At 36.7% G+C, this 12,677-nt stretch overlaps 1 protein-coding gene and 1 non-coding gene across 4 annotated transcripts; both read right to left on the bottom strand.

Moving 5' to 3' along the window:
- Positions 1 to 1,932: 1,932 nt before the first annotated feature.
- Positions 1,933 to 8,494, bottom strand: O-fut2 (O-fucosyltransferase 2). Of its 3 annotated transcripts, none has more exons than XM_089235805.1 (3): positions 8,306 to 8,494; positions 6,429 to 6,681; positions 1,933 to 4,260 (listed from the first exon to the last, which is right to left on the bottom strand). In XM_089235805.1, the coding sequence occupies exon 3, from the start codon at positions 3,591 to 3,593 to the stop codon at positions 2,256 to 2,258; it is 1,338 nt and encodes a 445-aa protein (XP_089091931.1). In that variant the 5' UTR covers positions 3,594 to 4,260; positions 6,429 to 6,681; positions 8,306 to 8,494; the 3' UTR covers positions 1,933 to 2,255. The 3 variants fall into 3 exon arrangements, with proteins under 3 accessions (XP_089091931.1, XP_089091928.1, XP_089091930.1); XM_089235802.1 differs by having other exon boundaries at positions 8,100 to 8,475; XM_089235804.1 differs by lacking the exon at positions 8,306 to 8,494 and adding an exon at positions 8,216 to 8,302.
- Positions 8,495 to 9,635: 1,141 nt separating this feature from the next.
- Positions 9,636 to 9,753, bottom strand: TRNAL-CAA (transfer RNA leucine (anticodon CAA)). The gene is made up of 2 exons: positions 9,716 to 9,753; positions 9,636 to 9,681 (listed from the first exon to the last, which is right to left on the bottom strand). It is a non-coding gene; the product is annotated as a tRNA-Leu (tRNA).
- Between the last annotated feature and the right edge of the window lie 2,924 nt (positions 9,754 to 12,677).

Below are 12,677 nucleotides of genomic sequence, written 5' to 3'. Positions count from 1 at the left end.
ATTTAACACAATGACAATCGGCTACAGTAATTTCTGCTGCTTCCAGTGACGACTTTTTTTTTTAAACGGAAACACTCGAATTTGCACTTTAAAGCTGAAAAGCATTGCAAACCATCTTCAGTTCCACGATCACGGACAATATCGGGGTTTCGCGATGGAAAGCCCGATCAGGGGCTGATAGTTTAAGTATAGTGGAATAAAACACGCTCTTCTCGTAAAGAAATGTTTCGTGGCTAGCAGGAACAAAAATTTTTTGGCGTCCTTTCCGAAATTCCGGGCATACTGAAGCAAAATTCGCTATTTGGCACAGAAAAATGTGAAAACACGCTATTGGAGCAGGATGGCGCAAGATATTAGTTTTGGCGCAGAGTTCCCACCCCTGCAAACAGGCTAGTCAAAGCCTGAAATTTGAACAATTGCTTTAACGTAAAACAGTGGTTAGTTAAAATTATGACTTCTTTTCAAGCACCATTTTATTACTGGCCAGTAGTTTCTAGAATTTATCAAATCAATCTTTACCTCAATCATATTGTTTCTTCTGGAACTACACAAAATACTTATATGCTGTATGAACTTTTTTAAAGCGAGTACATTTTAATATGTGAATTTTAAATTATATAATGCATTGATTGCCTGTTTCTTTCACAAGAAAAATTAGTTTTGTACAATAAAAAAATTAATGTTCTTGTATTCTTGTGTGATTATGAAAAAAAAAAAAAATTCACAAACGCAATGTTATCACGAGTGAAATACCTTGATCCAAATTTCAGTGAGTGGTTCTCTCCTTTCCTTGTCCATACAAACTGAGCGAAAACTATGCTTGTACCAAAATTTTTTCTTGCTGTATAGCGTGAATGAGTGTCTTGGATTATTAAGAATTAACAAGTATAAAAAAAATTAACTTCTTATACAGTCCCTCTGTGTATCCTAAAACCTAATTGGAAAGTTGCCTTGTGCTGATGCAAACAAACAAAATTTCACGTTTCTAAGTGTGCAATATTCACCAAGATATTCAAATTGTTAAAAATGGAGGAAAGTTTGGAAAAAAACTAAATGCGGAAAAACCATTTCATCTCCATTTAATGGTTTTTCAAAATTTCCCTACATTTTTTCATCTTGGTGAATATTGCACTTAGAAACTTGGAATTTTTTTTGTTGGCATCATGAGAAACACAGCAACAACTTTCTAAATGTGTTTTGGAGCACACAGGGACTGTATAAAAAGTAAATTTTATTTCAATAACTATACAACCTATCGAAACATGAATGACATACCCGAGTACTACACATTATTTGAAAACTTTTTCTACTTGGCAGTTTACCTCTAGGTCCCAAAGCAGAATATGCCAAAATCTGTGATGTACATCGCAGAACAATCAGTGCTACTAAACCAGACATGCATCTCGTCCATATTCCTCTAATGAATTGGTACATGTTGGAATGTACGTCTAGTGAAACCTGTCATGAAGTTTGTTTCTGTGTAGTGCTGTCATCTGCCACCAGTTTTTCTAACTAGGAGTGAAGTGTAATGATTGATTTATCGTTGTAGACCTGTTGCTCTCTGTGGCGAGATTCAATCAGTGCTACTGCAGAACAATCTGGAAGAATTTTAAGAAAAGTGAAGAAACATTATGGCAATTTCTGCTGCAGAACATTTCTCAGTCAGCCAAGGGCTCATTGCAGAACAATACAAAACATTCTGCTTTGGAGCCTCTAGGATCAATGGTTTATCAGTAAAATGATATGCACCTTGTATATGCATAAACTATCTATAGATCATAAGAACTAGACTTATGTATATCAAGTCACTTCACCAGATTACAGAGATGTATTTTTAGTTCTTTGTCATGTTTGACAAATACTGCCTAGCAGTAGCATTGCCTCTTGGTGAAAGAATTCATAAAATTTTGATTTCATAATGATCAGTCACGATGAAAAATGCACAAAAAAATTTATTATCAACATAGTAAATCATGTATTCTTAATACAATGTGCGTAAAACATGTTGGTTAACAAATGCTCATCTATATATTAACAACCTTAATATTTCATTTCACTGAAGAGCTGCCACATTAGGAGAAAATTTCACAAAATTGAAATAAAGTACTATGAAATCTTTCTGTTCTGACATATTATGAAGAGGGATGACATAGCGCAAGACATTTGTATGCTTTAAATTCAGTAAAAAGTTGGGATGAATGTAGTGAAATAAGAATAGCAAAGAAAATAAATATTCATGGGAAGCAGAAATCATGTTAATGAAACATTATTTTCCATTTTGATGGTTGTGAGCAAGATGTCTGGTTATCACCACATAATCTATTGAATGATGTATCTGGTTGAAAACCAAGAATCTCGCGTTCTTCTTGGATACGGAACGAAAATGTTGATTCGTGCGTGCCTATGAAATACCTTGCATGAGCACAAATCCACTGTTCAACAATAGCAACGCCACCATCTTTCAACTCTTCTATGTCTCTCGCTGACAGCTTGAATGTGACAACATTAGGTAAATATTTTTTAAGTTCTTTTATCTCAATCTCTGTTGCATCAGTGGCTATAAAAACCTTACTTAATTTGAGATTTGATAATTTATACTCCAGCTGAACGGCTGCATGTTTTATGCTAGGAACATCTTTTGGCCTAGCTCTCACGAAATCCTGCCTTCTCAAGTGTGCACAAACATAAGGGCCGCCTACTGCATTTCTCTTCTCAGTTGCATTCATCCAATTTTCACTTTGCTCTGTTCTATCTTTAATGTCATCCGAATCAAGAAACTTCCTACGAAACTCATCTCCGATTTTGACAAGTGTTTTAGCGAACCTCATGCTACGGCGAACCATCCAGTAGTTGACATCCCCAAAAACTTCATGGAGTATCACCTCTGCTCTGTCAATCATTATAGTATGATAGGTTGAATTAGCAAGGAGTGGCAACAACGTACTGCTCCTTCCTTGAACAGACAAGCAAACAAAATCGTTAGCAAATGTTTCTCTGTAACCCCAGAACCAACCATGAAAAGTACCATCTTTGGATCTCTTATAGGAAGGTCGCTCAAGACACTCTCTCGCATCCATCTTTTCTTCCCATTGTCCACTGGTCCATCCTTCTGCGTAATTCTGTAAGTAATATACTTTATCTATTTGAGGTCCTTTTTCTTTTAAGAATTCATGAAACTCCATTACAGGAACATATTCAGACATACTGGGTAGATCAAAAAATGCGCTCCAAGGAATTTGCACCTGGTCAGCAGCCAGCCTGCTCTTCCAATGATACAATGGACCCCAGGGTGGCAAGACGAGAATCCAATTAGCACTGGGATTGGCTGAATTTGCAAGGTGGACTAGAGTTGCAATTCTCATATATACATCACGTCGGAGATTAAACCCTTCTCCTGGATTCACTTCATATAATAGATATGAATGTTGTTGCTGTTTTGAATAAGAACTGATACAAGCAGATCTACTTTCATCATCATTGGTACAAAAATCTGATGATGCAGATCCTTTGCTGCAAGACTCGCAGTTACTTATAGCAACATGCACCGTATACAATAGAATGAGGAAAGTAATGGATACATTCTTTTTCTTCATATTGAGTCGTGTTACAACTGATTCAACAAAACTCAGGTGAAAAATTGATAAATGTTTTAACACATGGAAAATAAGAATAAAAGATTAAAAAAATACTTTCATGAAAGCACTACATTTGAACTTAGACAAACAAAAATACAATTTCGACAATTCCTAACATAAAATCAGAACCAATTTTTCAAAGCAATATGGATCTCACACACACAAAAAAATTCTAGAAATATGAAAGTATATTGCAAACGATATATAAAAGAAGAGGTGTTAATACTCCCTAGATCAAATATTTTTCCTTTCTTCAAAAACAATATAAAAATGAGTAAATAAGTAGCAAAATAAAGAAACGTAAATAACAGACTTGGATATTAACCAATGACCTCATAATTTTCAGTTCCATCACCAGGTGGATCCCCATTACTAGGTGAATCAGGTACAACGTTGCAGTTTTGATTGCTGTTGCCGTGGTTTGGTGACGAGTTGTTTTGGTTCCGTGTTTCCACAGACAAATTATTCATGGGGTATGATCGTCGATTGGTCCCACATAAACTTCCGTGAAGCCTTTGAGCAAACCAATAAGCGATGGCGACAGATGAGGTAAGGCTCACCGTGATGAAGGTAATGAAAGATACAATACCGATAAGAACCACACCGCCGCACAAGAGAATTGAACCTGCACAATTAAATGAGAATGTAAAGCAAGAAACAAAACAATTGTACACTGCATAATATTTTCCTCACAAAAATGAAAAAAAGTTTGTGAGATCATGCATGCTTCAAAGAGGATCCTGTTATGTATGATCAGGCATTATACAATTATACAGGGTATTCTGTAAGTCCTAATTCAGCCTTCATCTTATCAACCGTTTGTCATAGAGGTATGGTTCTAATCAGGGACAGCGTAAACTTGCCGGCTGTCAAAGTGCAAAGCTTTTTGTGCCATCCCTAACAACGACCCCGGTGGGAGACTGACAAGGGTCCAGCTGAAGACCTTGAGATAAACCTTTTTTTTTTGTAGTGCGAAGCAGTTCACAGAGCAAAATCTGTGATCACACATCCCGCTTTCTTAAACTCCCAGTTTCAGATCAGCTTTTCCACTTTTTTGGTTTGAAATATTTTACTGGCACTTATTGCCAAGCCATAATTACTTATGCTTATCCTGTAAAGATGATGTACATAATGAGGTTGATTATTAAGAAATTTATTTTGATCCAGGTTTATTTATCCCGGTTCGGGCATGAATGCTTACTAACACTTTCTCTGGATGGATCATCTGATCCCTTGGGAATACGCGAGGATCACGTTATTATTACTATTAAGAACTACTTCCCCCCCCCCCAGTGATAAGCTGTTTTTTTTCTCCTTTGATTGAATGTTCTGGATAAAGCACTAGGTGATGACACTAAAATGCACACTTGTTCCTTGTGATAAGGCATGTGGCAGCATGGGGCGGGGGGGGGGGGGTGTCACTCAAAAAAGATGCCAAATACAAGGTGGAAGATTGAAAAAGTTTCATTGACCTAAAAAATATTGAGCAAAAAATTATTTCTGTCCACTCTGGGGGGGGGGGGGGTGTATGTGCTAAAAACAAGGTGAGAAACAAGGTGAAAACAAGGTACAGTTTTTTTTTTTTTTTTTCGTCAGGAATTGTTGGAATAAATTGTGAGGGAGGGAATTATCAGAGATTTTGTCTCGACCTGCCCTGACCAGGGTTTAAGCTACGGTCGCATTTTTCGCAAAATGCAAAAGAAAATCTTAGAATGCGAAATAAGTGGTAAAAATGCATACAGGAGGCACGAAACGAATACACATCCAACCATCAATCATTACATTAGCATTTTGCTAAAGCTTTTTCCCCCCATTTTTACTTTTTTGCAAAAGGAATTTTTTATCTAGCTTAAACCCTGGCCCTGACGGAGTACATTTTTGTTTCTGGTGTTACGGTCCCAGTATCTCCGTCATCAATGAATGGCTCAAAAGCGTAATGTCATGTGAATTCTTACAACTGAAAAATTTTAAAATATTCTTAGTAACTAAGATCTGTGCTGTTGCCTGGGTGCACTGTTTCACTCCTTGCACGCTTGCCTCTAATTTAAAAAATACTCAAAATATGTTCAGAAATCACTCTGTATCAGTTCTGAGAGTAGAAAATATATTGTGCCATAAAATAAAAAAATCTGAATTTTTATACAGTTCCTGTCTAACTTCCAATTGAAAATCTGTTGCCCCAAGGCCAAGAAAAAAGCTCTACATTTCTTATTGCAATAATCGCTGAGATATTTGAACTCAAAACCTTAGAGAAGTTGGAAAAGATCATAAATGAGGGAAAGGATAGTCCATTAGTTTATGCTGTTCTTTCCCAACTTTTCTCCTATTTTTTGAAATCAAATATCTCTGTGAATAATACACTTAGAAACATTGAACTTTTCATGTTGGTCTTGGGAGAGCAACAACTTTCTAATTGGAAGTTAGAAGGGGGACATATACAGTTGAATCCCGTTTTAACGAATACCGTTATGGCAAAATTTTTGTTTTAACGAACACTTTCTAATCCCCCAAATAAGTTTACAAAGGAATAATGCTAGGTAACCTGGAATTACTTTATGAAGAAATTTCATTTTAACGAAGTGATTCCTCCAGTCTCTTGGTGTTCGTTATAACTGGATTCGACTGTACATAAAAATTCAGATTTTTTTTGTTTTGTGACACTGTATTTTCACCCTGGTGCAGAGTGATTCCTGAAAGCATTTTGAACATTTTTTAAATTAGAACCATACTTCTATGGCGAATGGTTTGATGAGATAAAGGCAGAATCAGGACACTATAATAAACAATCCATACCTCCCACAAATATGAAGCAGATGACTGAAATGAACACTGTAACAGAAGCAAAACACAAGAAAACTCCAATTGGCAGAGCTGATAAAACTGCGATAACTCCAATTGCAGCTGCTATGAAAGGGTGCCTAACAGTGTATTCTTTGATCTCATCACAAAAGTTTGGGCCGAAATAAATATGAATTAAAGCTTCGAAGCGACCCTTTAATACATTCACTTGCCTTTGGAGATCATCCATATCTCAAACAGAAACGACCTGTAATTAAAAAACACACACCTATATTGCTTTCACAAAATGCAACATTAAATATAAAGATTTTATAAATGGAAAACAAGGTTTAAGTTTGAATCAAGTAATGTTAGAGCCAGGTATACTAGACTACGTATCATTTTGAAATATAGACTAACTCCCCCCCCCCCACCCCATGATTCTTAATCCATTGTCCGCAGAATGCTATGTTTCCAAGGAATATTAATGCAGCGGTGTGTCTAGTTTTCATGTATGCAGAATACTGGTTTCTCCATGAAGCCACGTAATCAGCAAACATGTAACAATTTAATTTTTTAAGTTGTATACCTCGTATCATAAACTTGATACACCCACGTGGTTCATGACTTCAAACCTAATCTTAAAATTAAGTGCGCGGCATATTTCCAGATCACTAAAGTTACATGTGGTGTAATTCCCGATCACTAAGGTGGGCAGCTGTACATTTATAGATTCATTGACAATGATGACAGATGTTATATATAGCCAAAGTGCCATAACCATGTTTGACTGTATTTTGAAATTTAAACATATTACATAATCTGTGAAATTTGATGAACGTGTACAGTGAAACCTAGATATAACGATACTCAACAGACCAAGGAAAAATAATGTAGAGAGATTGTCGTTATATTAAGAGGCAGCAGTAGAGTACAGACATTTGCAAACTAGACATGGAAAAATGTTACAGTAATTTATCATTATATCGAGTATCGTTGGCATCTCAAATTCCTGATTAATAGTCACCCCTCTTTTAGACAAATTTTTTTCGTCCCACTGGTGCCTGCAAAAGAGTGGTTTTACTATATATTGACATCAATGGTCCGGTAACATCCCACTTCACATCTCAAAGAGGAGATATCACATATATATACACAGTCCCTGAGCACCACTGAATTAGCCCATGAAAGACTTAACGTTAGTAAAGCTAATTCAATACAGTAAAGCCCCTTAGATGCGGCCACCACTCTTTTCTGGCCAGATAATTTCCTATTGTACAATGAAGGTATGTGTTTCAAATCCCTCTTTTTGTTCCGGTGTCGACGAAAAAAAAGTTTTTACTGTAATGAATTCTGTAGTATTGGACATAAGAGTATAAATCTCTCTTTTGCGGACACCTTCATGAAATACAAATTCTTCCATAGGGACCATTAATGAGGGGCTTGAAATGCATACTTTTATTATTATACAACAGGGAATTATCTGGCCCTAAGAGGGAAGCAAATTATAGTCTATGAACACTTTCTGAAATGTTTAAATCGAGGAAAATGAAATTCAAACAGATCCACACAACAAACCAACATTTAAAATTTTTACAAATTGAAAAATTGTAATTTAAATTATTTTAACATGTTTTTTTTTTTTAAAAATTGGTATTAATTACTCAATGACGAAACATTATTTACCAACAAGGTTAGTATGGATTGAACAAACAAAGCAGCGAATTCCTGTAGCGGAAAAAAAAAAAAGAAGCAGCAAACACACACACTATCGGACTTGAATTAAAATATTATAAGCTTACAGCATCGCATGTCACGAGTGCGAAGGGGAGGGGGGGAAGAAACATGTCACACTTGATCAATTCATTGACCTTGAATGTTACTCTACTCACAGGTTGCCTTTAAGAAAAATTTTTTTGTCAGATTCGTCGTCGTTGGTTATCAATCCATACTGATGGCGTTGAATAACCAAATTTTATCGAGATGAACCAGTGATGGTAACCTCGTCAAGCAAAATTTCCCTCGAAAATTTCCCTTTTGACCAGGCTGAGCATATTTCCTTGAGAAAAATACGGGAAATTCAGCTCCGAAATACAGGACATCGCCAAAAACGATGCCAAAATAAGATAAGTTGCCAATCACGGGAAACAAGTGCCACTACAAATTTCAGTAAATTAAAAAGAAAAGGAAAACAATGTTTGAGATGAATATTCTTGTTTGTAGTCGTAATTATCGTAATGCAATTGTTGAGTTGGAAAGATAATTTTAATCGTTGATTTGAAGAATAAATAGTCAAGTTGGCTTCGTTGAAAATACGTGAAAAACCGGGACATTTTTTCAAAAAAGTCGGGATGGCCAAAAAAACAGAAAAAACCGGGACTGTCCCGGGAAATATGGTCACTCTACTTTTGACTAAATTTTTCCCAACACATTTCGAAATTTGTGCTGTCATCTATCGGTGGAAATATGTAGTATATTATTTTACACTAGAAAAGCATTTTGTGTTTTGCATTTATATATTTTTTTCAACAAAAATTCTTTTGTTTGATGACCTCTCACAATTTCCCACAAACGCCAAGAAATTTCCCATGTGTACCAATTTTGGCCAATTTTTCCCTCGAATATGGGAAATTTCCCACGAGTTACCATCACTGATAGTGATGGCGACCTCGTGAAGCAAAATTTCCCTCGAAAATTTCCCTTTTGACTAAATTTTTCCCCCATACATTCCAAAACGTGTGCTGCCGTCTATCAATGGAAATATTTAGTCAAGTATTTTTACACTAGAAAAGCATTGTTTTTTGCATTTACTTAAATTTTCTCCCCCAAGCATTGCGTAAAATGTGCTGCCATCTACCGGGCAAAATACATAGCCAAGTATTTCACAATAGAAAAATATTGCACTGCATTAATTTTTTTTATTTTTTTTCAAAATAATTCTTTGTTGGATTAACTGTGAAAATTTCCCACAAATGCCAAGGCCCCTTTCACACGGAGCGGACGCGGGTCCGCATCCGCATGCCCTTTCACACGAGCACTAAAGATACGGGCGTGAAAACAAAAATGAAGAGAAGATCGGCAAAATACGCGGCGTACGACGCATTTGACTCTTCCAGAAGCAGACAGAAAAGACCGCCCAGAGAGACCATCTTGGGATGGTTTGCGCTCTTTCCCAAAGGGATTGGACGGTCTCTGAGAGCAAAAAAAAAAAAAAAAAAATTCTGTCAGAAGTGGGATTCGAACCCACGCCCACATTCGTGGACCAGAACACTCAGAACTCCTCATAGAGGAGAAGGTAGAACCTTGAGTCTGGCGCCTTAGACCGCTCGGCCATCCTGACGTTATTCCAAAAGCAGTCGGTCGATCATGCCCGACTTACAGCGCTCGCGTGAGACCGCTCTATTAAAATAGTCTCGTACCGCTTTTCTTATAACTTTCATAAACCTTTTAGAGTGAAATCCCATCCTTAGATTAGTCACTTCTGAAATATAAAATTTCATTTTTTTTCAGTTCATAGACTCAATATCGAGTAAAATATACATGCAGGTTTCGGGGGGGGGGGGGGTCACCAAAATTATTCTTCAAGTGCTCAGGGCCTTCAAACGTCTTAATCCGGCCCCGAGTGAACGCCGTAGGTGGATAATGTATTTAATTAATGAAAGTATTTTTTTAAGTTTAAAAAACTTTAAAGATTTAAAAAAACTAAAATATATATATATATATATATATATATATATATATTTATTTATTTATTTATTTAAAATAATTTCAAATATTTATATTTTTTAAATAATTTCAAATATTTGTATTTTTTAAATAATTTCAAATATTTATATTTTTTAAATAATTTCAAATATTTAAAAAGAAAAAAAATTAAAATGTTTTAATTAAACTTAAAAGTTATTAAAGTATGTAGTCAATTAAATCTTCGTAATGAATTAAGAACAACTTATAATTTTGTTCCCGTCAGTGGCCGTTGTTGACAAGTTTTATTGTATAAAATTGCAAAGTATGGACAAAAGACAATTAAAGTTGTTATATTTCCATCTCAGAAGAAAACGGAGGGATAGACGTATGCGGGTACATCCTATTGATGAACAGGGACCTTCATATGGTGTTTTTAAGGGTATATTTATGGCAAATAATTGAAAAAAATCCGTGCAAAATCATCATTAAAAAGTAGCCAAAGATGCGGACGAATTCGCCCCGCATCCGAATCGTGTGAATAGCTCTGAATAACCTAATTTTCAAAACTTGTATGAGCGGATGCGGAGCCCGCAATTAGGTTTTGACACTTGCGGACGACGTCCGGACCCGCATGAACACTTCGAAGATGCGGGCGAAAGGCTAAGTATATTCCAATTGTTAACTTCTTCCGGACCCGCATCCGCTCCGTGTGAAAGGGGCCTTACGTTCGACAATGAATGCGTAATTCTATTGCAACGAAATCAGTTTCGAAATCCTTTAATCTCTGTAGCACTACACAAAACAAGAAACGTGTATGGCAGAGCGTGGTTTCGATCAATGGACCTCAGAGTTATGGGCCCAGCCCGCTTCCACTGCGCCACTCTGCTGCGATAATGAGAAGGAAATTTTATCTTATCGCTCAATTAGTTTCATCGTACGTCCGACGAAATAGTGCGAAATTCTATTGCAACGAAACCATTTTCAAAATCCTTTAATCCCTGTACCCCGACAGAAAACAAAAAACTTGTGCAACAGAGAGTCGTTTCGATCTACGGACCCCTAGGCCAATACCTTCTAAAGCAGAAGGTATTCCTTCCTGCTCTAGAAGCACCTTCACGCACCTCTCAAACACCTTCTTGCTCTAGAAGGTGTTGCCTGGGCCCAGCAAGCTTTTACTGCGCCATTCTGCTGCGGTAGGGGAGAGGAAAATTTTATCTCATCGCTCAAACAGTTTCATCGTACGTCCAACAAAATATGAATGCGAAATGATATTGCAAAGAAACTATTTTCGAAATCCCTTAATCCTTGTAGTCCGACATAAAACGAAAAACGTGCATAGCAGAGCGTGGTTTCGATCCACGGACCTCTGGGTTATGGGCCCAGCACGCTTCCACTGCGCCACTCTGCTGTGGGAGGTTAAGGAAAATTTTATCTTATTGGTGAATAGGTTTCATCGTAAATACGAGAAAATGAATGTTAATTGCTATTGCAAAAAAACCATTTTCAAAATCCTTTAATCCAGAGCCGGATTAACCTATATGGAGGCCCCAAACACTTAAGTGATTTTGGTGATTCTTCCTCTACTTTTAACCTTAACGCACGCCCCCTCTCTAATACACAAATAGATTTGTTTATAATTTTCTAGGATAAGTATGCAAATTGGTAAGTAAGTATTTTTAGGTGATGTGGGGAGGGGTTGGGTTTAAGATGAATCATTTTTCTGGGGTGTATGTGTGATGCCACGACTGGAAAGATTCGAATGAAAAAGTTCGTCGGCAAGGCTTCATAAAAATTTGATCTGGTTAAAGTTGTAGAGAGAGTGAATATGCAAACTGTGTGGTAGACAGGTATATAGATAGGTAGGGGGCCTCCGAAAAATTTGTTTTACCTGGGTGGGGGTTAATGTGCTGCTGAGACGGCTCCGGGCTTACTTTATGGAAACAAAGCAAAATCTCAATCAAACACAACATTTAAGCGAATTCTTGCTTGAAATTAACTTGGTTTCTTTGCTTTTGTGTCAATTTTAGGGCCGCAACTGGAAACGAAAATTTACTGTCGCTTGGAGGTGTGTACCTACATTATTATTTTATCATATTTATGTGTATTTTGGCACAACCCCTGCCCCGTACATTTTAACATAAAAAGAATAAACTCAACGCCCGGGAAAACAGACCTCCCTCTGCCCTATTTTAGTTTCGGCCCTGGTCAACCTTTCGATAAAAATCTTTAGCTGTACAACCAAGTGCTCTCAAAATTATATGATTTCCTACTGCTGGGAAAACATTTTTTTTTTTCATTTTTAAAAAATGTACTGTTTGGTCATTTTTTGTGGTGCCCTTTTTCTCCTGATGCCCTAAGCACGTGTTCATTTTGCTTAATGGTTAATCCGGCCCTGCTTATAGGTACCGGGGGAGGACCACCAAAACTATTCAAGTGCTTAGGGCCTTCAAACGTCTTAATCCGGCGGTGAGGTGTTTGAATCAATGAAAGAGATAATTCCAAATCAATGAAAGAGATAATTCCAAATCAATGAAAGAGATAATTCTAAGTCAATGAAAGCGATAATTCCAGCATTAA

The sequence above is a fragment of the Pholcus phalangioides genome, unplaced genomic scaffold (genome assembly GCF_987345545.1).
Source record: "Pholcus phalangioides strain wild (caught in Gottingen) unplaced genomic scaffold, Ppha-v1.0 ptg000009l_1, whole genome shotgun sequence".
Classification (NCBI taxonomy): domain Eukaryota; kingdom Metazoa; phylum Arthropoda; class Arachnida; order Araneae; family Pholcidae; genus Pholcus; species Pholcus phalangioides.
Note: the sequence above shows the minus strand (reverse complement) of the source record. Positions and strands in the feature narration are given on the sequence as shown.

Coding starts and splice junctions, on each gene's coding strand:
- O-fut2 (XM_089235805.1), bottom strand. CDS start 3,593: ATGAAGAAAAAGAATGTATCCATTACTTTCCTCATTCTATTGTATACG.